The sequence below is a fragment of the Pogona vitticeps genome, chromosome 1 (genome assembly GCF_051106095.1).
Source record: "Pogona vitticeps strain Pit_001003342236 chromosome 1, PviZW2.1, whole genome shotgun sequence".
Taxonomy (NCBI): domain Eukaryota; kingdom Metazoa; phylum Chordata; class Lepidosauria; order Squamata; family Agamidae; genus Pogona; species Pogona vitticeps.
Window position 1 is genome coordinate 52,576,577 of NC_135783.1, and position 26,746 is coordinate 52,603,322.

General features: G+C 39.3%; 1 protein-coding gene across 3 annotated transcripts in view; it reads right to left on the minus strand.

The window, feature by feature from the left end:
- PRKD3 (protein kinase D3) overlaps positions 1-26,746 on the minus strand; it is a 70,917-nt gene that overhangs the window by 23,344 nt on the left and 20,827 nt on the right. For all 3 annotated transcript variants that reach the window (XM_020788159.3, XM_072992687.2, XM_072992690.2), the window contains 6 exons: positions 11,681-11,819; positions 10,540-10,671; positions 9,197-9,354; positions 8,299-8,488; positions 4,253-4,330; positions 1,668-1,851 (listed from right to left, as the gene is read on the minus strand). In XM_020788159.3, coding sequence (XP_020643818.3) covers positions 1,668-1,851; positions 4,253-4,330; positions 8,299-8,488; positions 9,197-9,354; positions 10,540-10,671; positions 11,681-11,819 — 881 coding nt within the window. The remainder of the gene's footprint in view (positions 1-1,667; positions 1,852-4,252; positions 4,331-8,298; positions 8,489-9,196; positions 9,355-10,539; positions 10,672-11,680; positions 11,820-26,746) is intronic.

Genomic DNA, 26,746 nt, shown 5'->3' on the forward strand with positions numbered 1-26,746 from the left:
TAGGTTACATCTGTGGTGGGCATTCAGATGACAGGATGATTCTTTTTTTAAAACAATCACCTGCCCACCTGAGGATCAGGCACAGACATGCTACCATACAAAGGGGATAAAGTACAGAGTGCCTCGGAGACTGTGCAACGTTGCAAAAGTTGCAAGGGCATTCTTATTAGATCTTGTTCAACAGGTCCCAGCAATGCCCAAGCTACTACGTAGGGTATTGCACAACTACGTAGGTGTCCCCTGAATACCTGCTTGGCCACAGGCTTCCATTTACTCTTTGCAGTCAGTTTGTGCTAGAGCATACAAAAGCCACTGCAAACAACCACTCAGGATGTTTGTGCTTTCTGGACAGGTGATTTCAGAGAGGTGGTTCTGTTAAGTCCAATTCATTATGTATAAAAAGAATGAAAATCAAAGTATTATGGCTCATAAAAGACTACTGGATTTATTTCAGTGTGAACTCTTATACACTTCCTCAAACAAGTGGAGTGCAGTATTCAGCCACAAATCTACATACTCATATTAAATATTCTGTTCATTTTAACCTTTTGTTCTTGTATCTCACCTTTCCCTAACCTCTCCCAACTGCTTCCTTCACCTTTATACTACACTGCTTGATGCTGCATTCTCTCTCTTTTCCTATAACAGCAATCACACTCCATCCACAATGGCCATTCCACTATTTAACTCAGGCATCTCTCCTTTGCAAGACAGCACTTGATGCTATAAAGTCCTATCTTACATGATTTCCTATAGAATAGGTGCTCAGATTCCTACATCCTAATGAGGAGAAGACAGCCATGGGCTAAGAAAGATGGTTCAATCAGACCTTGCACTCTGGTTTCCACTGGTTCACACCAAACCCTGACTATATATGATTTGAAGTATACAGTAGTGAGGGAAATATTATTTCACTAGCATATTTACTGATCCGAGTGCCTTTACAATCTGCTCTTTCATCTTCACAATGTCCCTGGAAAAATCAGTGTTTGTTATTCCCATTTCATAGGATGGAACTCTGGCAAAGAGATCCCTTTCTCCAGTATACGAGACTATGGCTGAGCATCAAATCAAGTTCAGTGCATTAATCCCATAAATTAGAACAGCTCTCCTCTTTTTAAACAATGATACAAGTGTAATCTAAATAATTTTTACCCTAATCAGTACATAAGAGAGAGCATAAATGACCCTTTCAGACATCAGATACAAAATTGCTTCCTTCAGCTGAATTTACAGCTAACACATACATAAGGAGCTACATTGATTCCTTACATAACTCCATTTAATCAACTGACTCGCAACAGAATGAGTGCAGCCTTAGATCAGGAGTCCTATAAATCTAGGTCAGCTGAGCATTTTCCATCAGCAATTCTGCACAGCCAACCATTCTTCAATAATGTAATTTAGTTCCATGTTGATTTTTATATGGGATTATTGTACTTCTGAAAAAAATTCAATCTTGTATTCATCTGCATATATAAATTCTGTTAATTCAGCTGTTGATTTGTTTTATTTTGGCTCAAGTGTGGAAAACTGCATTGTAAAATAACTGAACTGTTGAGTGGGGCTGGGGAACAGAAGAATTCATTCCAGATTGCATAGGAAAGTGTCTTCAAGACATGGAAGCATTGTGCAAGATCCCAAACCAAAATCTTTATTCCACAAACCTGATTGTTTTGATAGCCTCTTCGTCTTTATCCCCATCTAGATCTCCTGGATCCATAAAAAACATTTTGTCTTCTGGAGGAGACGGTTCTTCCACATCGTCCAAGCCCCTACCGCCATCGCTGTTCATTTCACTGCTGTCAACTTCCATTGGCATATCAATATCTTGACCTGGACTAGCCGGCTCTTATTCCAAAACAATAAAGATTAGCAGACATGTCAGAACAATAGCAAAATCTTTGAATCAAAAAACGCAAGAAAGAGATCAATTTACTAACTATATGAATTAGGAATAGATTGCAGACTTTAGTTCAAGTATATCAGAATTAAAAGAAATTCAGATAAGCACAATCAAAAAAGAAGAGAACAAGCAGGAACATTTGGGCTAATATTTTGTTTTGCTAAGGCTACTTTATGCTATGTAGGTACTTCCTGACACAGGGCAAATCTCCATCAACGGAAAGTTGGCATATGCAACATTCTTCCATCTGCTGTGCCAGCTGACTCTCTATCCTCTGATGCAAGAACATCATGACCAGACCTTTCCAGGAAAGGGTTTGGACAGGATGGGAATCTGAGAACAGTACTCCCTTTACACCTGGGTTTGTTACTAATGCAAATCAAATCTCATTTCCTGCAGCCTCTGACACAGCAGGATGGCCAAGGAGAGGCAGCCAGAAATCTCCCAACCCACCCCAATGCACACACACAGAGGCACATAAGAATTTTCCTACATTCTTACACACACAGACACACACACACACACACACACAGAGAGAGAAACAATCCCATATCTTTAGAGTGCCATTGGATCAAAGATATAAGGAAAGAAAGCTTTATGCTTTCATTTGGTTTGTTTTAGAAAAGAAGGTTCTTACACATAAAAAAGCAGGATGTGTATATTGCCTTACAAAAATAACACAGATGGATACCAAAAATGAAAACAGAGGTGTCAAATAAAGAAGCAACCTTCCTATATGCCACATAAATTACTAACCCAGCATCATAGCTAGGTGTAGAGTTACAAACTTTATTTTTACAAATAGATGCATTTTCTTGTGACTTCCTAGTTGGCTCAATATCATTCCAGTATAGATTCTGGAACTTATTTCATGAGCAAAACAGCTCTCTCTCATTTCTGCAGGGTGGGGTTGTTGTTAAAAATTATAAATGAAGAGTTGCTTATAATGTATTCCTTAAATTAAGGAATGAGGCAAATTAAGTTAAATTACAACTGCAAAGTAAAAAAGCAATATCTTAACTCTTCCTGTGATATGTTATATCAAATGTAGTATCAAAAACATAATTATATGTTGTTGTTGCTGCTGCTAGTACTGCCACTTGCGGTTACTGTTATTTTTATAATTATGGGAGATGACCTGACTTCAGGTGTGTTTTTTACCACAAGCCATGGAATTCTGATGGGTTTAAAGTGCAATATTTAGTTACTGTTAAATAACAAATTAAAGTTGCATGTAACAAATTATAACCATAGTGGGAACTAACTACTTTTTGGAGTAGAGCTTTGCACTATAACTGACACTGATGAGTTAAAATTGTACTACAGTGGACCCTTGACTTACAGACGGCTTGACTTACAGACTTTTTGAGTTACAGACTTCTCTGGCCGCAAAATTAAGATTTGACTTGCAGACTGAGATTTGACTTACAGACCAGAAAAAAACCCAAAATGGAACAAAAACGGCCTGTTACAGGATTAATCAGTTTTCAATGCACTGTAGGTCAATGGAGACTTGACTTACAGACTTTTTGACTTGAGAACCGCCTTCCAATACGGATTAAGTTCTCAAGTCAAGACCCCACTGTAGTGGAAAAATAACAATGACCTAAGGCAGTGTTGTTTTTACATCTTTTCAGCTGCAAAATCTAGTGTAATGGTAGAAATCACACTAAATGTGGGCCACATGTGCCTTCCAGGCCACTGTTACAGCCCCAGACTCAACTACCATACCCACTACAAAACATTCTTGACAGAAAAAGTGAGTAACTACTATTGGAAACTTCAAAAAATTACAACTTTTAAACTTTTAAACAAGTTGCATATCCTCAATCTCTTTTAATATATTTTTTAAAAATCTTACCAAACTAGAAATGGACTTCTGATCACTTCTGTTTGTTTTGCTTTGTTTTTTAACTTAGGGTTGCTATTTTCTAGTTCTTGCCAGAGGTTGCCCACAGCTGGTCTAGAATTATCTTAGCAATGGCTAGCCAGCTCAGAATAACATATGTCAATAGTTTTCTAATGCTGCCAGGGGAAATTATCCATTCTGGTCAGCCAAAGTGACCAGACCTGCATTTGATTTCAGTCAAGTCTGGAAGCAGTTTGAGCCAGACTTTTTAATTATGAACAATTTAAGAACATTGATGACAAAACACATAGCAAAAATTAATAGCAATGGTATTTCTGTCTCTCCCTCATATACATGTCTCAGGGCAACATTACTGTACATTACAAAAATGAGAAAGGCATTTGTATTAACAGTTCATGCTGAAGACTTAGAAATTGCTAGAACTACGTATTTCATTGCCGATACATTCCCAAAGGTCCTTCACCATTCACTCTTACCTCCATTGAACACTACTTCTCCAAGGCAATCTTTAGGGACTTTTGAGGCACAACGTTTGTGACAGTTAAATCTACAATCTATAGGGAGAAAACAATGTTATTAAGGCACTGGCCTTTGGGTTCTCATATCCCCACCCTTGTAAGACAATGTTAGACATAGCTCAGTGCAGGAATGAATAAGTGACTACTCCCGGCAGTTCTAATCATTGGGCAGGCTAGCTGAGGTTTCTGGAAATCTGAGTTCTCTGTCATTTGGGAAGCCATAGCCTTAGCATGGACTAACTTTTACAAAAGTAAAAAACCAGGGGTAGCTTTTAACTAGGATTTGAGAGCTGTTCCCTAACCATAAGAAGCATGGATTCAGATATTAATGTTATAGAATTATTGAGAGAAAGAAAAATAAGGACGTTTACACAGACCAAGAAAGGAGTGATGGAAGAATAACATGGTTAAATAATTGACCACACTGTATCTCTACTAGACTCCGATTACTTTCAAGACTTGTCACATTATTAGCCCACGCCTTATATTTAAGCAGTTGCCTGGTAGCCATAAGTAACAAGGAACTAACTATAGGCAAGCAAGCAGAGAGTATTACACACTCCTGGCACATAATCCTCCTCTGCTAAACCCTTGCAGGGCAGTAAACTTTCTTGTGGACTTGTTTCCACAGATTTGGTCCCTCTGCCACCCTGACCTCCACACTGAATTAACTGTCATACCTCCAAATGTCAAATCATGCAGTTCTCTGTACAAATACAAAGAGCCATTTTGACATATGGCAGATCAACATCAACATCATAGATACATTAAATTGAAAGCAGAATTCCTATAAGCAAAGTTCTGCTCACCAGATGTTTCCACCAGGGAAAAGAGGAAATGGCAACTTTTTCCAATTACCCCCTTTCTCTCCTGACTATTCTGAAGGGTTAGGGGCCACCCCTGGAAGAGCATGGAAGGTGACCATTGAGCTGCAGAAGAGGAGGAGAAAAATCCCATTCCTCCACTAGTGAGCTTTAATGGATTTCCACCCTTTTTGGAAACTGAAAGAACACTTCCACTCAAGTGAGGAACATTCCAAGCCCAAACCTGCACCGCCACCTATATAATGGTTGGATATACTTTTTTGTTGTATTTTTCTGTATATATAACTATCATCTGCTTATGCAAATTTTTAATATCTGTCTACACAGTAAACATGTCTAGAACCCAGAAATGCTATAAAAATGTTTTACTTGGTAAAAGCTGGCTTCCAGTAATTTAATGTCAACCCTGCTTGTCTGAGCAAAGACACCTTCACATCTGACCACTGCTATGCTTTAGAAAAGAATGCTCTCCAGTTTATTTTACACTGTTCTGAAAATAAGACTTTGCGATGGATCTGGGCTCAGACTTCCATGGTCAGGAGGGCTCTGTTCACAGACGGTGACGCTGCCCGATTTTCAGGGATTCTCATTACTCCCACTCAGACTACCATGCAGTCTATTCATGTACCATTTTCGCATGGCTAAAAGGGCTAACTCAGGTAAGATATAGTGGAGGAATCCACCACAGCACACTTAGTTGTTTGCACCTTTTTTGTATTATTATTATTATTATTATTATTATTATTATTATTATTATTATTATTATTATTATTATTATTATTATTATTATTATTATTATTATTATTATTACTACTACTACTACTACTACTACTACTACTACTACTACTACTACTACTACTACTACTACTCTTTGGGGTGTAAGCCCACTATGAAATAAAAACACCATCAATAAAATCCATTTAACATTTTCAGATAACTAAACACTTTACATATAAAATACAGTGGGGTCTCTACTTAAGAACTTAATCCGTATTGGAAGGTGGTTCTCAAATTGAAAAGTTCTTATGTTGAATCTGCATTTCCCATAGGAATGCATTGAAAACCATTTAATCCGTATCTGCTCATTTCCGTCCATAGAAACTACAGTGGAACCTCTACTTAAGAACTTAATCCGTTTTGGAATGGTGTTCTTAAGTTGAAACATTCTTAAGTTGAAGCAAAATTTCCCATAGGAATGGACTGAAAACCAATTAATCCGTTCTGGCTGGTTTTTTTTTTTGTTTTGTTTTTTGTTTTTTGTTATGTAGAGGTGCGTTCGTACATTGAAGCATTAGTTCCCATAGGAACTAATGCAAAGCTGGTTAATACGTACTCTACCACTAAGGTTTAAAAAAAGAGCAGGAAAGGTCTTTTTCCTGTTCTTATCTTGGATTTCTGTTCTCAAGTAGAAGCAAAATTTAGCAAATGGAGCTGTTCTTAAGTTGGATTGTTCTTAAGTAGGGACGTTCTTAAGTAGAGATCCCACTGTATTAGAGATGAGGGTCATCCCTATAAAATAGTAAATACAGAGCACCACATGCTTGTGAAAGGAGAAAAATGTGAGGCAGACAGCCTGTTGTCCAAGGCAGCCAAGCCATGCCACCACATTGCATCACAGTTGCCATTAGAAGCTTAGAAAAGTGAATGAATAGGCTAGATTTCAACTAATATCTGTACTGTGTAATATACTTTACACATTCTTTAAAGGCTCCAGTAAGAGTATGAAATAAATGTTTACAGTGGACAGAATCCTGCTCAGAAACACAGAGCATAACAGCTTTGCAGGCAGAGCATTCTTTGCAGTTTCAAAATTGCAAGCCAATAATAATGCACTGGACAGCAATGGGGCTTTCATGTGCACAAGGGGGTTGTGAATACCCTTGCTCAAACTGTAAAGAAAGGACAACCCCATGCACAATGGGCCATGGACAGATGAACAGAAGCTGCTCAGTACTTTCAAAGGCATGATGTAATAAATGATTTTTTACCAGTACTCTGCAGAGCAGAGACAGATACACAGAGGCCATCCTGGTGGCCAAATCAATGTGACCCCACCACATCTGCATCACATGCACCAATAAAGAAGTCACTCACTAAATGCCACTCTTTATAGAATATGGTACATCTGTGCAGAAGAGACATAGCACACCACAAAGAAGCCTCAAGATTTGTAGCAGGAACCTTATGAGGCCAGCAAACAACTAACCAAAGGCAGCAGGAAGCACTCCAAAGCTGAGAACTCAGAGTTGTTCCAAAAAGGGTGTATGCTGAAAAACAGTACAGTGGAAATAAAAGGCAAGTGTCCTAGAAAAAGGGATCCTCAGCATGAGGACTTTGCAATCCAGATCCCAGTTACAATATTTATTTCTTTGTTGGTTTGTTTATTTATTTGTTTGTTTGATTTATATCCCACCCATCTGGTATATTCTACCACTCTGGGCAGCTTACAACATATCATAAAGAATTAAAAAACATAAAACATTGGCATTCAACAGTAACAAATAGTGCAGGAATATAATAAATAATAAATAGCAAAGCAAAAGAAATCAGAAGTTGACAGGAGGGAAGACCTGGGTGTACATCCATGTTTTCAGCTGGCGTTTGAAAATACCCAGCATAGGGGCCTCGCGAATCTCCAGAGGGAGGTTGTTCCAAAGGCGAGGAGCCACCACCGAGAAGGCCCGGCTTCGTGTCTTTTCCCTACAGGCCTCCCTCAGCGTCAGGCTCCTCAGCCTCACCTCCTGATTCGCGTGGGTGATCCGAGTAGATCTTGGTGGGAGCAGGCGCTCCGCCAAGTATTGAGGTCCTAAACCGTTTAAGGCCTTATAGGTGAGCATGCGGAAACGGATGGATATACTAATAGCTAACTGACTTGTCCCATGTCTAACCACAGGTGATGACAGACAGCCATCCAAAGCCAAGGCAAGAGTTTTTGTGTCCCCTCAAGTATGCACATGTTTTGCAGTCACCGTTTGCAAACTTGGAAAGAAAGAAAGAAAGGAGGAAGGAAGGAAGGAAAAAAACAAGCACTGCTTAAGCAGAATATAAAAACAAGAGCTCATCGTTTGGAGTGCTTCTTTTTGAGACTTCAGCTTAAGCTTTGGTTTTGTGGCTGGGAATATTTTCAGAGTTACTCATAGATGATATTAAGGCTGCTACTCTGGAAAATGAAATTCCTACCTTTGCACTGCATTCCTTGGCGAAAGAGGCCTTTAAGCAGCCTTTTGCAGTACTGGCATATGGTGGGGCGAGTGTAAGAATGAACAGCAAAGGTATGTGGAACTTTCACCCGGCAGAGCACCATTTTTTCCATCCATATAGGGCGCCCACTCCAGGAAGGAATCCTCTTACTGGGCTCTGGATTATAACGCTGAAAAGAAAGTCAAGGCTTCAATCTCTGAATACAGAGAAAAGGTAATTCTAGTACAAAACTACATTTACCTGGTGAACTCAAGGCATGACTAAACCTGACAACAACCCTTAATGGCAAATGATTTGCTCATTTAAAAAAATAATTAAATTGTCTCAACAAAAAAAAAATCAAAACAAATCAAATCAAAAGGAAACACACTGTACAGCTTTTTTGAGGGGCAGGAAAGGGGGAAAGTGAAATCCAAGGTTGCATGAGCAGAAGGCATGCTTGCATAATGGATTATATCAAGATAGGCTTTGCAACATGCTCATAAAATGATCATCCACAGTGCCAAAAAGAGATTCTTGCCATGTATTGGTAACTGTAGAAATTACAGGGCTTTTCTGCAAATCTAGCATCTCTGAAAACAATCAGAAACATTCTCTTGAACTTACTGCTTCAGATGTTCAAATTACCTTTATATGCTAATTCCAATATTTTATAGAAATGTAGTTCAAAATAAACACAATACAACGTTCAGGGAAATGTTCTGGGAGTGAATGCCAAGTAGAAGGATATTTCAGCTGGAATTCAGCAGTCTGAACACAAACAACGAACTCCTGAATATCCACATATTCAAAAAATTGAAGTATATCCTTTGATTCCTCCCTATAGTTTATGCAATTCGATTCTATGTATTTTTTTATTCAAAGGTATATTAGATACCTCCTCTGCAGCTGTTGCTGTGTATTCAGTTTGCACTTGTCGTGGGACTGAAAGTGCTGATCCTGGCAGTGACACATTAGATAAACGCCTCTTCCTCACTCCACTGCAGTTGTTTGGGATCTTGAAGGCGCATCGCTTATGATAGTTTAATCCACATCCTTACAAAATACATATCAGGGATGTGAGAACGAGAAGATTTCAAAACCTATTAATCATGTCATATATTTAAATGAAATTGAGAGACAGCTGAGTTTCAGTTTACATTTTCAGAAAATATGGTGAAGCTATCCCTGACAGTTTAGATTTTAATCCCCACCTACAACACTGCACTGATCATGTCATTAACAGCAGATCTCTAAAATGCATGGAATTTTTTTGGCCTCAATATTTGCTTTTTTGACCCTGCTTCACCCTGGCTAAAGTCTGCAAACAGGGCCTGTTATGCAATTCATGTTGCTGCTGATCTTCTTCAGCCTGCTTTTCCCTGGCAGACTATCTAAACAATGTACTCTGGGCTCTTTCAGAACCACAGGCATTGAGCAGGAGCCAAAGGGCAAAAAGTGTTGGGTTACTAATACCTGGACAACAGCTTGTTGACAGGAGGATTGGCAAGGGCACGGCAGCCAAGTGAAAACTTGGAACTTGCTTCAGAAATTATTAAAAGGCAAAGCAAGGATAGGGAGCCTTTCACTAATTCACACATCTTCCCAAAACATTTGTACCAGCTTGTCTGCTTGTAGCATGGTCATCATGCAACTCAGATCTGAACCCTCTACATCTCAACATCCCCATAAAACATACAGCACTTCATTTGTCACAGGAGGAATAGATGTTGTGGGCAATACAGTACTCATAATATTTTTCCCAACGTTAAAAACTACTAGGCAGTACCTTATTGTCCCACATAAACACTGTTGCAGGCAAAATATGGGTTTTAAGAGCTTGAACAAAGAACAATATGGTGCCAACATCTGTGAAAGGATGCCCCACTGGAAGATCTCTTGACTTGTACTACAGCAAACCAGAGACTATGGGAGGAAAGCTTACAGTAAACGGGTATTGGCTACTTTGTTTTCTTGACAATTTACAGCTCTATCTATTAGATCTACTATATACAGTAAACGGGTATTGGCTACTTTGTTTTCTTGACAATTTACAGCTCTATCTATTAGATCTACTATACACACACACACACACACACACACACACACACACACACACACACACACACACACACACACACACACACACACACACACACACACACACACACACACACACACAAATATTGGTTCTTTGGAACTTTATGTATGGACACATTATACAGTTACTTGCCATCTTACCTTCACATTTCAACCCCTGCCGTACTAAGCCCCAAAGCATCTCTCCACAATAGTCACAAAAAGTGGGGGCCTTGTAAGAATGCACATAAAGCATGTGAGGGCGAATCTGGAAGTCTTCAACTGTAGCTAAAGCTATATTTTAAAAAAGGAAAGTGGTTAAAAAAAAGAAGCCCTGTTCCTTTCCCATAATGTTTCTAAGTATTGAATGAAATAATTCTTAATACTAATGATAGCTTCGGCAGAAAGATTATCTTGTGTAATTCAAAGTGGGTATGCTCAAATGACAGGAGACAAAAATAAAGTGAAAAACATATCTGCATACACATGTTCTCAACAGCTGTTTTTGAATATGAGCAACATGAGCACAGAGAACTGTACTTTATGCTGGCTTAAATCCAGCATAAAATCAGTACCAAAAAAAGGAGAGAAAGAGAGGCAAACTGTCAGAGTTCCATTGATTTTTGTAGCTGAACATAATGGAGCACATTTGTTCTTCTGGTCCTTAAGCATATTATCACTTGCAGAACTGGATGCAGAATGAGTTATCCAGGCTGTACAACTGAAAAATGTGTTGGGGGTGTATCCTTGCAAACTGAACATAGTTAGGTTTCCATCATCATAACATCACTTACGTTAGTAGTATGGCACAGTTAAATACATCTACTGGTCACCTATTAAAATGAACCTAAAGATAAGGACAGTGGGCAGAATCCTACTGAAGTTTGCATAACTTGCAGCTAACTGAAAAGGTCTCAGGACATGCCTGCTTATTTGTTTGTTTGTTTGTTTATTATTTGATTTATATCCTGCCTATCTGGACCACCAGACCACTTATACACCCAACTACACAACCAAGATGCACCCCAGCAACTCATTAACTAGCAGCAGTTAGCTACAGCAGTTTATGCAAACATCAATAGGATTCCAGTCTATAAAATCAGCTACATAAATAAGAGCTCCCATACTTACAACAGTAGAAATATGTTCAATAAAATGTGTCAGATTTATGCAAGTGAAGTTTGATAAATATTTATAAAACAATTTGCGAATTTCAACTAATTCACAGCAATGTTGCAGTTTTATGTGTAAGACCATCCGTACAAGCAGTAAGAGAGCCTCAATAAAAATCCATTCTCCTTACCAGATAGAACAACTTCAACAAGGTCACCTTCACGTATTTCTTCAGCTGACGTAATTCGTTGTAAAATATTTTCTGAGTTCAGATCATGGCGGAACAGGAGAATTTTGTCATACATGCCAAAAAAACCACACTCTGGGAACTGCAACAATACAAGAAGAGTCCAAATTAGAATACACTCTGATTTTCGAGATTCTTCAACTGGTGGTATCAATATCTATAACTACTGTAAAAATATAAGAATTCCTTAAAATATACCAAACCTATTACTACTTCATTTTCTGAAAAACTAGATTGTACTGGAAAAGATGTACTGCAAACTAAAAACCCTAGAACACAAATAATCTGAAGCTACAATATACAAACATTTATATACTATTTTCTCATTGGCCTTGATGGAAGCCTGACAATTCCACTGCTGATTTATTTGTTAATCCACAAGATACCTTGTGGAACAGAAAAATATTTTAGATAGAATAAAAAGATCTTACGTATATTGCTGCATTTTGAGTTCAGTGGTATGACCACAACAGTTTTGCGAAAAGGCAATCATGCTGATAAGCTGTTTTTGAATTATTATGGGTGGTCCTAACATTGCACTTTCACTGTGTTATAGCAAGACAGTCAGAAATTTGCTAAAGATCTGTAACTATAGTACTTTCAAAACTTCAGACCTGAACAACAAAATGCATCCATTGTACAGAGGGATCTGATCCACCCTGCCTTACAAAAGTTACATATTACCAATACTTTTCTGGATACTTCTGAACATGTATTTTGATATGGAAAACTGTAGACAGAATCTTAATGCATCATTTCTTCCACATTTCAAACAGATCTGATGAAAATAAGTTGTATCTTATATGATTTCATCTAGAAGGCTCCATTATTCTTTTTGGTACCTACAATGGAGAAATTTCCACTGCACAAGTAAAACCCTCTATTCCATTTACAGAGGTTGCCAGAAAAAATTATTGAAAAGGTGTAATGCAGGATGGACCAGATCCCTTTGTACAATGAAACTACATCTCTTACTCCACCTTCTATTCCATAGTTATTGCTTCATCATCTGTTGACATTTCCAATATCACAGGCATCACATTTTTGACTCCTTAATTTCCTGAGCATAACAACTTCAGCATAATGCAACTGTATCCAATGTTCATGGTGTCAAGGAAAGAGGAATAACCAAGAGAATTATGCTAATTTATCTAATTTATTCTGACATAAAACACAGCCAATTCACACATCCTATTTGTTCATTTTAAAGAGGTGGCTCTGTCACCCACTGATTCCATTTATTTTAACAGAGCTACATGATGTTAATTGTGATTTGATCCAATTCCCTCCTTGCCATTTTGCTTCTCAAGTTATGCACATTTGAGAGCTGTTTGTTTGCAGTAGAGATGTGCATTCAGATTGAGAAATATTCAGAATTAACTGAAATAATACCATATTCAGATAGTTCCAAATGTATCTGAATGCAAATTTGATTGTTCCAAATATATGTAATAATAATTCTTAATAGTCAGAGTCCTATTATGGATTAGGAAGCAAAAGGCTAGGTTCCTGCTTGCTAGAGGAAGAAGTGAAAGTGAAACCCATTTCTCATGCACCCTATGCTCCCTGCCTGGCAGGATCAATACAATATTGTACACTGTTTCACTCTGCAAGAAAAAATGAGTGTATAGCTCCAAGCTCTCCTTCTATGACCCCCCGAAAAAAGAAACTGATCTGATTCTATGCAAAATTAAACATTGATATACTCTGCTGAGTAGAATAGTCTATTCCCTCCTCCCCTCTTACCTGCACACTCAAACTGCCATAAAAACAATCTATATCTAGGAAGTGGGGGTGGTTGGGGTGCCTTATTTTGCCTGACAGCAGTGGGTACTGTCAGGCAGAAGGAGAAGGATGTAAATGGCAGCCTTCTGGGATAAGGGAAGCAGTAATTCCTGCTGGATTACATTTCTTGTAACATCCTCAGATCTTTCCTGAAGTTTGTGTTTCCTGCATCTTTTCTTTCATTCTCTTCCATTTTGAGTTCTAGGATTTCTCTCTCCCACATTGTCCATAAAAGAATGGGACTTTGTGCATATCCCTTCCAAGGGGTGGAGACTGGGCAGAGAATGGGACAGCACAAGCTGGAAGGAGGGAGAGTGTTGGAGGAGGAAGGCAGGGGACATGTTGTGAAAACTCAATTCGAATTGCAGTCAAAGAAAAATTAAAACAGGTATGGAAGCTTGGAGTGGGCCATTCCAGACATATAGAGAAGGGGAATCACAGTTCTAACCCATATCAAACCAAGCCACACACTTAATATGGATGAGCTCCATATTAGTTTTTATATTTGCAATACTGATACACTATCAAAGATCAACAACAAACAGCAAATACGTGCTTCACTGGGGTTACGGAAACTTGCTCAGGAGAAAAAATATGCACCCAATCACATCAAGAGGAATTTCTGTGTCAAGGAATTATATGAAAGCAAATTTAATAATGGTGTCAAACAAAATAGTTACCAAAGACATTTTCATCTTACAGACCAACAAACAAAAAGTCCAGGTAATTGACTGGTAACATCTAAAGCCAATTTCCTCTGCACTTTATCTTTCACTGCCCTGTTATCTATCTATCTATCTATCTATCTATCTATCTATCTATCTATCTATCTATCTATCTATCTATCTATCTATCTATCTATCTATCTATCTATCTATCTATCTATCTATCTATCTATCTATCTATCTATCTATCTATCTATCTATCTATGGCACTAATTAATCCTTATCACTCTACCCATTCAGTTGTTAAATCCGTGTTGAACCAAAGAGCTATAAATGGCTAAAAGGGTATAAAATGCAGTCCTCTGCCCACAAGAAAATAACATAAAAAGTACAGTTCTGCACAAAGTTTAATTCACATGGCAAATGATAAAGAAGAACAGTAATAGTTTTGAGGCATGTCAAGCTGAAGGTCCCTCGTCTCTTTGCCATTTATAGCAAAGTATTCCTAGAATTCTACCACTTGACTTTGGACTTAATTCTTAACTTCTTGGTTGCTGTGTATTTTATTGTTTGAATAGGACGATTTATTTATTTATTCAGGTAAGGAAAATTTCTGAAGGGTGACCTTATCTGCACTCTGTCTGGCCTTAACAAGCATGCATATTTTGACGTGCAAAATGGTTTGCTCTTGCTCCAGAGCTGCCTGAAAACAAATGATGCTGTAGGATTTGAAGAATGACAGATATTGCAAGGACTTTCTCACCAAGAATGAGAAAGACAACTGTGTTTAGAATCATAGAAAAGTGGAGTTGGAAGGGGCGTACAAGGCCATCAAGTCCAACCCCTGCTCAGTGAAGGAATATAAACAAAGCATAACTGCCAGGTGATTATCTATTTTTTATTTTATTTATTAATTATTTATTTATAATATTTATATTCCCCCCCCCCCCCGTCTAGTCGTTCGACTACTCTGGGCAGCATACAACATACAGTATAAACAATTAAAATACCATCATTATCAAGATTAAAAAGTCATTCAAGATGGAGAAAAAAAATATAGATAGATTAAATATGCCGGAGGGAAGGCCTGCCTGAATAGCCAAGTTTTTAATTGGCTTTTTAAAATACCCAGCGAAGGTGCCAGACGGATCTCTGGATGTAGATTATTCCATAACTTATGAGTAACTGCTGAGAAGGCCCGGTTTCTTGTTTTTTCCTTTTGGGCCTCTCTCAGCATTCGGCTCCTCAGTCACACCTCCTGACTAGATCAAGTGATACAGGTAGATTTTGGTGGGAGAAGGCATTCCGTCAGATAGCAGCATCCTTTTAGGGCTTTATATGTAACCATTAAAATCAACACAGAAGCGCACAGGCAGCCAATGCAATGCAGTCAGAATGGGAGAGATATGATGGTGTTTCCTCACCCCAGTAAGGAGTCTGACCGCCGCATTCTGCACCATTTGAAGCTTCACATCAGTCTCAAAGGTAGCCCCACATAGACTGCATTACACTGGTCTAATCTCAAGATTACAAGCACATGCACTAAAGTAGTGAGCACCCCAACATCAAGATAGGGACGCATTTTCTTGAATGCCCCCAGTGTTGGAGCACTCACCAACTCCCGAAGTAATTGGTTCCACTGTTGTACTGCTCTAACAGTTTGGAGGTTTTTCCTGATATTCAACTGAAATCTGGCTTCCTTTAACTTGAGCCCATTGTTGCATGTCTTGCACTCTGGGAGGATTGAAATCTTACCCCTCCTCTGAATGACAGCCTTGCAAATATTTGAAAAGTGCTATCCTATCACCCCTTTTCTCAAGGCTTAAAATGCCCAATTCTTTCAGCCTTTCCTCATAAAAGTTTGTAGTATTTTGATCTTGTTAGCTAACAACAAATGGCACAGCCCATTCTTTCTGCCACCTCCATCTAAGACTTTTCCTGTTCTTGTCAATAAATTAAAATAGTTCAGATAACATCAGAACTATTACATATCCATCATTTTCCTCTTTGTACAAATGCAGGTTATAGTTTCAAAATACTACGTTGCACTGACATTACAAATCACAGTGGAAGAAACCCTCTGACCACAATGCACCAATAATATGACTAGCTTTGTAACTAGGAGAATCAGGGAGAAAAAAGGGAGATGGTACAGGGAAGTACAGTAAGTTCAGGAAACAAATTGAAAAAAGAAAGGCAAAAAGGGCAGGAGAGAGTAACCAAGCAAGGAAAAATATTAATTGTCTCAGCTTTAATATTGTCTTTTAATGATGTAAGCTGCCCCTTTATCCTCCTTAGCTTTAAATATTATCTTTTAATGATGTAGACCACTGTTGTATACTCATTGTTTTCAACCTTAATATTGCCTTTCAAGGATGTAAGCCGCCTTTGGGTAGATAGTATCCAGAACTGCTCGATAGCTCAGTGGTTTAGCTAGCTGGCTGTGGAACCAGAGGTTGGGAGTTCGATTCCAACTTGATGGGCTGGACTTGATGATCCATAGGGTCCCTTCCAGCTCTGCAGTTCTAAGATGATGATGATGATAAGATATTTGCTGCATTGGGTGCTTGTTGAGGAGAAAGGCAGGGTACAAATATTTTAAATAAATAAACCAAATAAGCAAAGAAGGCATGAAGAATGGAAGAAGGAGCTGGAGCTAATACAATATCTGTAACTTCTCCCGTTTGTTCCTTCTACAGTTGGGTCTCGACTTATGAACTTAATCCGTATTGGAAGGCAGTTCTCAGGTCGAAAAGTTCGTAAGTCGAATCTGCATTTCCCATAGGAATGCATTGAAAACCATTTAATCCGTATCTGCTCTTTTCGTCCATAGAAACTAATGGGAAGCTGCTATTCCGTCTTCTGCCACTAGAGGGGGATATTTTTTCTTTTTTCCTTTTAACCTAAGATGACTTAGCTTTTAAAAAAGGGGGGGGAAAGAGTTCATAACTCGAATCTAAGTTTGTGAGTCAAGTCCATATATTCCTATGAGAGCAGTTCGTAAGTCGAAAGGTTCGTATGTCGAGCCATTCGTAAGTCGAGACCCCACTGTATCTTCTAACTGCCCTAACCATAGAGCATTGCCATAGAAAGGTTTATAACAAAGTTCTACAGGATTAAACAATCTTTTGTAAAGTCAGCATTTGTGTTCTCTTCTCCACCACACAAGTAATGTAATATTTTTTGCTTGATCTAACCAGCTGTTTTTCCCCCAAAAGACACATTTTTAAAAAGTTGGAAGATTATTAGTTTCACTCTCTGTAATGGCAAAGTATCTAGTTCAAAACAGAACCCAGTGTTGACAGAGGTTATGCAATATACTGGAAGCCTGTGATCTATCAAAAATTTAGAAGGTTAAAAATAAGTTACAAAGAGCCTTACAAGTCAGGCAGAAGGCCACTGTTTCAAACCACACACCTATTCTCAAGCATAGGCATTATCTTTCAAACCATATAGAATACTTGGAATAATTTCACCTGCAACAAATGCTTCAAAGCAAACTATTTTTCATATAAAATAACTTAGCTATGTGTATTTTTTAAATGATCCATAAAGAATAAAATACATGAAATCAAAATTCATGCAGTATTTGCCACAAAATATCAGTTTAGAGGTCATACAGAATACATGTATCAAGTTATTTTCTGCTGAAACTGTAACTATTATCCTGTTTCTTCAGAGAACTGAGACATTTGGACAGATGACCAGTGGGTGGGCAAAATAGCTTGTTCTTAAGCTAAAGTGTCAAGTTCCACATAAAAGTCAAAAAAAGTCAGATTTTGCTTCTAAATGTTGTGATCCACTAGTACTAATAACTTACAATGGGAAATCAGAAACTGAACTGCAAGTCACATCTCAATCTTTTTGTTGCAAAAACATCATAATATTTTCCTAGCTTGTTCTGAAGAGCCAAAGTTCCTCCACACCCCTCTTTAACAAGAAAATAATATGGAGATTATTTTTGGACTCTACTTTTTACTAAGGCAAGCTAGTATCTTCACCACTCCATCCCAGTAGAATAGTTATACAAGGTTTTTATAAGCTTGTACATGAGGTACAGTGAATTCAAGTTCATTTCATGCATCTCTTGCTTAAGCAAAAAAGAAAAGAAAAGAAGAAAATTGTATCAATTAAGTGTACCACTCCAGGAAGTGCTTTTGTTTCTTGTCTATTATCTATGAACTTCTTGAATCTATTGTTCTTTGATATTATTCTGAAAGTCAAGATTTCTGAACTCAGTACATAAATATTTTACTTTGATCTATATTTTATTAAATGTATTAATTGCCACCCTGTAGCTCATTAGTGCATACAGTATATCTGAAAATTTATATATTTGTATTTTTGTATATTGTGTTCTTAATTTTTTTGCTTGTATTATGTCCTGGGAGGAAATTACATCAATAAAACAGCTTATAAAATTGTTAATTAATTTATTTTATCTTCAAACCAAGTTCCTGAAGTGTGCTGTATTTCAATTATATAGGTAGCACTAGGACCCATTATTTTAGTCACCTCAGATTTTATCAGCACTCCAGAGAAAACAACACATATGCTATCAGTTTTTCCCATTAAACCATTTTGTCAACTAGTAATAAAAATTATATATACTATGAGAGTAAAGTAACCCAGTTGTAACTGATGAGCCGCATACAGATTTCCAAAGTCCCTCTGAGCTCTTAGAATACTAACTTCTAAAATCGATTTTAATCAATATATTATAGTATAAACAAGTTAAATTTAAGCCAGAGACAAGGGATCAAGAGTAGTACCTCTCAATCGGATGTCCTTTTTAAAATTCACTTGATCTGCTTTTGTTATCAACCTATGGCTATGCACAAGGGTCGATATGCAACTTTATGTTTCTCATAATCTGCTTGTCACCAGACGCTCTAAACATGTTTTTAGCCTTACCCCACTGAAGTGTACACACACACACACACACAGAGAGAAAGAGAGAGAGAGAGAGACAGAGAGAGAGAGAGAGAGAGAGACCCTGTCTTATTTTGGGGAAAACACGGTACATACAACCTAAATATAATAAACAGAAAATGGCAAAAGGGCACCTTATTGTGTTCAGTGTCCATGATCACATAGCTTGCAGCCAACTAAACATTTCTGATTCTTTTCCCCTCACATTTCCTTCCAAATTCCAAATTACTTCTAAGGTTTTTTATTTATTTTAAAGTCATGCATCTTCTCTGGCAGTATTTTAAGAGAAAATCAAAAGACCCTGCAGAGCTGAAATTGACAGGAACCTTTGTCTTCTACAGGCAGTTGCTTTTCACCATTAAAGACCAAAGGAAGAACAGGGGTACCTGAGTAACAGACACTCCAGAGTAAACAGGTAAGGGAGTCACATCACCCACACCAGAAGACGGGTGGTTGTGATTACCATTAAAGCAGGAGAGGCTGTGAATAATGTATTACTTATTGTTGCATTAACTGTATGAAAGCAACAATAACAACCCCTATAATGCTGATCAAGACCATGGTGTAGACAAAAAGTTATATCTCCTTTCCTCTATCCCATATATACATATAAATTAGCTTCTCCTGATATTAATACTTTTCTTCCTATAACGACACTGGAGTTAGGCATGACCCCTGTGTAGTTCAAAATCCATTTATAACTCTTATACTCCCAAAAACATAACTAGAGGCAGTTTATTAACCTCCCAGAATGTCCCAGCACCCTCCCCAGACACCACATGGAGCTGCCATGACAGGAGAGGGAGTTGACGGGGCTGCTGCCATTGAACTGGGGCGCCACAAACACCACAAGAGGGGCCTCAGTAAATCCAAGACCCATCTTTCTCAGGCCATGTCCTGGAGATGAATAGCAGCACACTATTTATTGACTGATTGACTGAAAAAAAATCTGTGTACGATCAAAACAATGCTGCTCAAACTTATGCAGTTCAAGAGAAACTGATTGTGTACTATCTTGGCTACTCTATGGGGAGAAGGGCAGCATACACATTAAATAAATAAATAACAGTAAAGAAACCAAGCACTGAATGACTAATCATATGCTTTATTTTCAAGACTAACGCCGAGGGAGGCCCGGAAAGAGAAAACAAGAAATAGGGCCTTCTCGGCGGTGGCTCCTCGCCTGTGGAATAACTTACCTCCTGACATTCGCGGAGCTCCCTCGCTGGGCACTTTCAAGAATCTATTAAAGACCTGGATGTTTCGGCAGGCCTTCTCATAAGATTATTTTTGATTTTCTTATTTCTTTACTGTCTTTTTACTTTTACCTGTTTTGTAATTTGTTGTTTTATTTTTATTGTATTTTAACTTTGTTGTAAGCCGCCTAGAGTAGTCTTCGCGACTAGATAGGCGGGATATAAATAAAATAAATAAATAAATAAATAAGACCAGTTCAGCTCCAAGCCAAACTCATATGAAAAGAGGAACAGACTTGATGTCATGAAAGGAGACCCTGATGCTTTCCCCTGCAGATTAAACAACCCACCTAAACGGAGGAGTTTCAGGAACGACTCTATGCCTGCACAAACGTCTGTTTAGGAAACAAGGCAGTATTTCACTGAATTCCTCTTTGTGGCTCTCTGGGCAGTTGCCCACAGACGCAACTGCACATGAGCAATTCTTAGTAGGAAATGCATAGAGGACATGGAGTTAAAAAGTGACAGCAAACTTAGACAAAGGTAGGAAAAGCTGAAAGTTCTCCTGGCCAGATTAAATCCCTATTTCTGCCTAAGGGTTATCTGCTCCTCTGTTGCACTCTGAAGCAGTGCAACCTCATAACAACTTCTGCAACTCAGAACTGAGACTTGGCCAACTGGTGGTCATGGGACAGTTTTGCAAATACATAAAACAGTGGCAAAGATGAATGAGAGATGATAACCAACATCAAAGTACAGCGACATATTTCTACAGAGCACAGGAGGGTGACCATCATTCCAGCAATACATTGGCCTTTAACTCCTGTATCATATCTAAAGAGATTTAATCTAAAGAAGGGAGTCCCCTAGGATGATAGTCACCATGCAAAGAAACATCCTGACGATGCCAATTTAATATAGATGTTACTAGCTTTCTATCCTGCATTTCTTTTACTCAAGAGAAAGAGGTTGCACTTTTTTGTATTAAAGAGGCAACTATTGTATTAAAGCAGGGGTCAGGGAACTTTTTTATCTCCCCTCCCCAAATTTTATACGCCAACATTATCCCACCCCTCCGCTCTTGTCATCTGCAGCCGACCCCCCCCCCCCGCCTCTGCGCTTGCAGCAGCCAGTCTGGATCTGCCATGCCACCAGGAAAGCGCATCCTTGATGAACGGAGTCGGGCACCGCAGGGCCGGCAGGTCCACCGGCCATGAGCTCAGGTGAGGCGGGGAGGGAAGGGGGCCTCCTCACCAGCGCTTGCTCTCCCTGTGACAGAATGCCCGCCTACACACAATATCGTTGGAAATAAAATGCCTGGGGTTAATGAGGAGGGTCACACTGCTGCAACTGTCCTCATTACCCCCAAGATTTTCATTTTTACCCCATTTGGGGTAATTTAACCCTGTTCCCTGACCACTGTATTAAAGGGAGGGAGTGGAGTACAGATTAAAACCCCATTTCTGCCTTAAGACAGTCATGAGTAACTTAACAATGTGATCTACTCTCGGAAAGGATGGTGTTAGAGACAAGGATAAGAAATTCAACAGAGAAAAGGAGGAATAGAAAGAATACAAAGGGGAGAAAAGTGAACACATTGTGCCAAACAAGTTTTGCTAAATGATCTGGCAGCTCTGTCTCAGTCATGTTCTCAGTTCTGGTTGGCAGGAGCTCTTTGGTGACTGCTTACTCAACAATGAAATCTGGAAAATCTTGTTTTAATTCATTTTAAAAAAATTCTCAATGCTGCCTTCATCAAGATGTGAAATCAGAATATACACAGACTTTCCAAATATCAATACAGAAATGAAGTACTGTAATAAAAACCCAAACACCACTGGACTCTGGCCCATATATTTAAAATATCAAAGAAAAAAGGACAGCACTACTTAATGTGTTCAATCAATTAATAGATAATTTCCTCCACTTCCAGAAGGAACTGAGATGAAAACTTTGATTTACTGGGAGGTAGGAAGTAAAGGATGCTCCATCAAATATTTGAACCACTTAGGGTTCTAAGGATAAGCTCTAGCACTCTGAATCAGGCTCACAAATAGGCATTCAGTATAACGTCTTCAGGAAAAGTGCAATGTGACTCCATCTAAACAGATCAGTCATAAAAACTTCAACAGAAAAACTCTGAACTAACTTCAATCTGCAACTACCACCAAGACCCAGAGTGGACAGTAATCTAATTTTGACTGCCGTTGGCTGAAAAATGTGGCATCCAATATAGGGAGCAAGTATTTGTGCTAAGACAGCTTCTAATTCATAACCTGTGTAAATATATTGTGTGTACAGTAAATCATTCCTAACCTGTTGATTCCAAACCACCATCTTTGTCAGATACTTCAAATACACTTTTTTTCATGATTGCCTCTCAAACAAGTAGATTTAACTAATAAAAATCAAAAGTACAGCAAGGAATCTTACACTAACCCATGTCCATATGTTAAAACTTGGTCTTCCATTGAACTGGTGAGGTTGTTGTTGCAATGGTCATACTTTTGATAACCTTAAAGAGAAGTCCAACACATGCATGGAGAGGAAAATGACAATGGAGATTAGACAGGATGGTTACACACTGTCACCAGGGTAAGACCCAGCATGTTGAGCTGTTAGGGCAGTGGTCCCCAATCTTGGGCCTCCAGATGTTCTTGGACTTCAACTCCCAGAAATCTTGGCCAGCAGAGGTGGTGGTAAAGACTTCTGGGAGTTGTGTCCAAGAACATCTGGAGGCCCAAGGTTGGGGACTACTGTGTTAGGGAACAAAAGAAGGAGAGAGCTATTGCTCTCAGTCCTTCTTCTGAACCAGACATATTTCACTGAGCACAGTTGGAAACAAGATGTTGGACTAGATAAGTCTTTGGCATGATCCAACAGGGCTCATCTTATTAAATGTCACTTTGTTGTTTAGTCGTTAAGTCGGGTCCAACTCTTCATGAAACTATGGACCAGAGCATGCCAGGCCCTCCTGTCTTCCACTGCCTCCCGGAGTTGGGTCAAATTCATGTTGTCGTCCCCTTCTCCTCTTGCCTTCACACTTTGCCAACATGAGGGTCTTTTCCAGGGAGTCTTCTCTTCTCATGAGATGGCCAAAGTATTGGAGCCCCAGCTTCAGGATCTGTGCTTCCAGTGAGTACTCAGGGTTGATTTCCTTCGAAATGGATAAGTTTGTTCTCTTTGCAGTCCAGGGAACTCTCAAGAGTCTCCTCCACAATTCAAAAGCATCAATTCTTTGGCAGTCAGCCTTCTTTATGGTCCAGCTCTCATTTCCATACATTGCTACTGAAAAACCATAGCTTTGACTATGTGGACCTTTGTCAGCAAGGTGATGTCTCTGCTTTTTAAGATGCTGTCAATGTTTCTCATCACTTTCCTCCCAAGAAGCAGGTATCTTTTAATTTCGTGCCTACTGTCACCATCTGCAGTGATCATGGAGCCCACGAAAGTAAAATCTGTCACTGCCTCCATATCTTCCCCTTCTATTTGCCAGGAGGTGATGAGGCCGGTAGCCATGATTTTAGTTTTTTGTTTGTTTGCTTGTTTGTTTGTTTGTTTTGATGTTGAGCTTAAGACAATTTTTGGTGCTCTCGGCTTTCACCCTCATTACAAGGTTCTTTAATTCCTTCTCACTTTCTGCCACCAGAGTTGTATAGTCTGCATATCTGAGGTTACTGATATTCTTCCAGCAATCTTAATTCCGGCTTTGGATTCATCCAGTCCTGCCTTTCTCATGATGTATTCTCCATATAAGTTAAATAAGCAAGGGAACAATATACAGCCTTGTTGTACTCCTTTCCCAATTTTGAACCAATCAGTTGTTCCATATCCAGTTCTAACTCCCACATATAGATTTCTCAGGAGATAGATAAGGTACTCAGGCAATCCTATTTCTTTAAGAACTTGACATAGTTTGCAGTGCTCCACACAGTCAAAGGCTTTTGCATACTCAATGAAGCAGAAGCAGATGTTTTTCTGGAACTCTCTGGCTTTCTCCATAATCCAGTGCATGTTATCAAGTTGGTCTCTAGTTCCTCTGCCCCTTCAAAATCCAACTTGTACTTCTGGGAGTTCTTGGTCCACATACTGCTGTAGCAGGATTTTGAGCATAATCTTGCTAGCATGTGAAATGAGTGCAATTGCACGGTAGTTGGAGCATTCTTTGGCACTGCCCTTCTTTGGGATCGGGATGTAGACTGATCTTTTCCACTCCTCTGGCTACTGCTGAGTTTTCCAAACTTGCTAGCAAAATATTGAATGTAGCACCTAACAGCATAATCTTTTAAGATTTTAAATAGTTCAACTGGAATGCCATCACCTCCACTGGCCTTGTTGTTAGCCATGCTTTCTAACACCCACTTGACTTCACTCTCCAAGATGTCTGGAACAAGGTCAGCCACCACACTATCTGGGTTGTCCGGGACATCCAGATCTTTCTGGTATAATTTCTCTGTGCATTCTTGCCACCTCTTCTTGATGTCTTCTGCTTCTGTGAGGTCCCTACCTTTTTTGTCCTTTATCATGTCCATCTTTGCACAAAAGGCTCCTTTAATAACTCCAATTTTCTTCAACAGATTTCTGGTTCTTCCCTTTCTATTTTTTTCCTCTATTTCTTTGCATTGTTCATTTAAGAAGGCCCTCTTGTCTCTCCTTGCTATTCTTTGGAAGTCTGCATTCACTTTTCTGTAACTTTCCCTATTTCCCTTGCATTTTGTCTCCCTTCTCTTCTCTGTTATTTGTAAGGCTTCGTTGGACAGCCACTCTGCTTTCTTGCATTTCCTTTTCTTGGAGATGGTTTTTGTTGCTGCCTCCTGTACATTACAAGCCTCTATCCATAGTTCCTCAGGCACTCTGTCCACCAAATTTAGTTCTTTAAATCTGTTCTTCACTTCCACTATGTATTCATAAGGGATTTGGTTTAGATTGTACCTGACTAGCCCAGTGGTTTTTCCTACTCTCTTCAGTTTAAGCTGGAGTTTTGCTATAAGAAGGTGATGATCGGAGACACAAGCAGCTCCAGGTCTTGTTTTTGCTGACTGTATAGAGCAGTCTTGTCCAACCTGCGGCCCAGGTCGGCTCGTAATGTGGCCCAGTGCAATTTTTTGTTTTTAAAGAAATTCCAATGTTTCAAGTTACACCGCCGGTACTTGCGACCGGAATGTGGCCGGGGCACGTCACAATGGTAGGGGGGGGGGGAGAGAGAAGGAAGGAAGGAGGGAGAGGGGAGAGGGGGGCTGCGTGACTGCATTGCACCATCCCCGTCAATAGGTGGACCCCCTCCCAGCCCCATAAAGCCACCGGAGTCCAAGCTGGCAGCCTCTGCTGTCTGAGATCACAGCTGCCGGTAAGCGTGCTTGGAGTGGGGCTGAGGAGGACGGCTAGGGCTGCCCCCCATGCGGCCCAAACAAAATTTATGTGCGGCCCAAACCAAATTTTCATCTTCTAATGTGGGCCAGGAAAGGTGAAAGGTTGGACACCCCTGGTATAGAGCTTCTCCATCTTTGGCTGCAGAGAATATAATCAATCTGATTTCAGTATTGCCCATCTGGTGATGTTCATGTGTAGAGTCCTCTCTTGGGTAGCTGCCTCACAAGAGTCGTCTCTTGGGTAGCTGCCTTGAAAAAGAGTGTTTGTGATGAATAGCTTGTTCTCTATAGTATTCCAGTCCCCTATAATGAGAAGAACATCTTTCTTTGGTGTCAGTTCTAGAAGGTGTTGTAAGTCTTCACAGAATTGGTCAATTTCAGTCTCTTCAGCATTGGTGGTTGGTGGATAAATTTTGATTACTGTGATGTTGAAAGGTCTGCCTTGGATTCGTGTTGAAATCATTCTATCATTTTTTTAGATTATATCCCAGTATAGCTTTTCCCACTCTTTTGTTGACTATGAGGGCTACTCCATTCCTTCTACGGGCTTCTTGCCCACAATAGTAGATATGATAGTCATCTGAATTGAATTCGTCCATTCCTGTCCATTTTAGTTCACTGATGCCCAGGATGTCAATGTTTATTCTTGCTATCTCCTGTTTGACCACATCCAGCTTACCAAAGTTCATAGATCTTACATTCCAGGTTCCTATGCAGCATTTTTCTTTGCAGCATCGGACTTTCCTTTCACTTCCAGGCGCGTCCGCAGCTGAGCGTCCTTTCAGCTTTGGCCCGACCACTTCATTATCTCTGGATCTACCTGTACTTGTCCTCCGCTCTTCCTCAGTAGCATGTTGGACGCCTTCTAACATGAGGGGCTCATCTTCCAGCGTCTTATCTTTTAGCCTTTTGTTTTGTCCATGGAGTTTTCTTGACAAAGATACTGGAGTGGCTTGCCAGTTCCTGCTCCAGGTGGATCACATTTAGTCACAACTCTCCAGGATGCCTGGCACTATGACCTGTCCATCTTGGGTGTCCCTGCACAGCATAGCCCATGGCTTC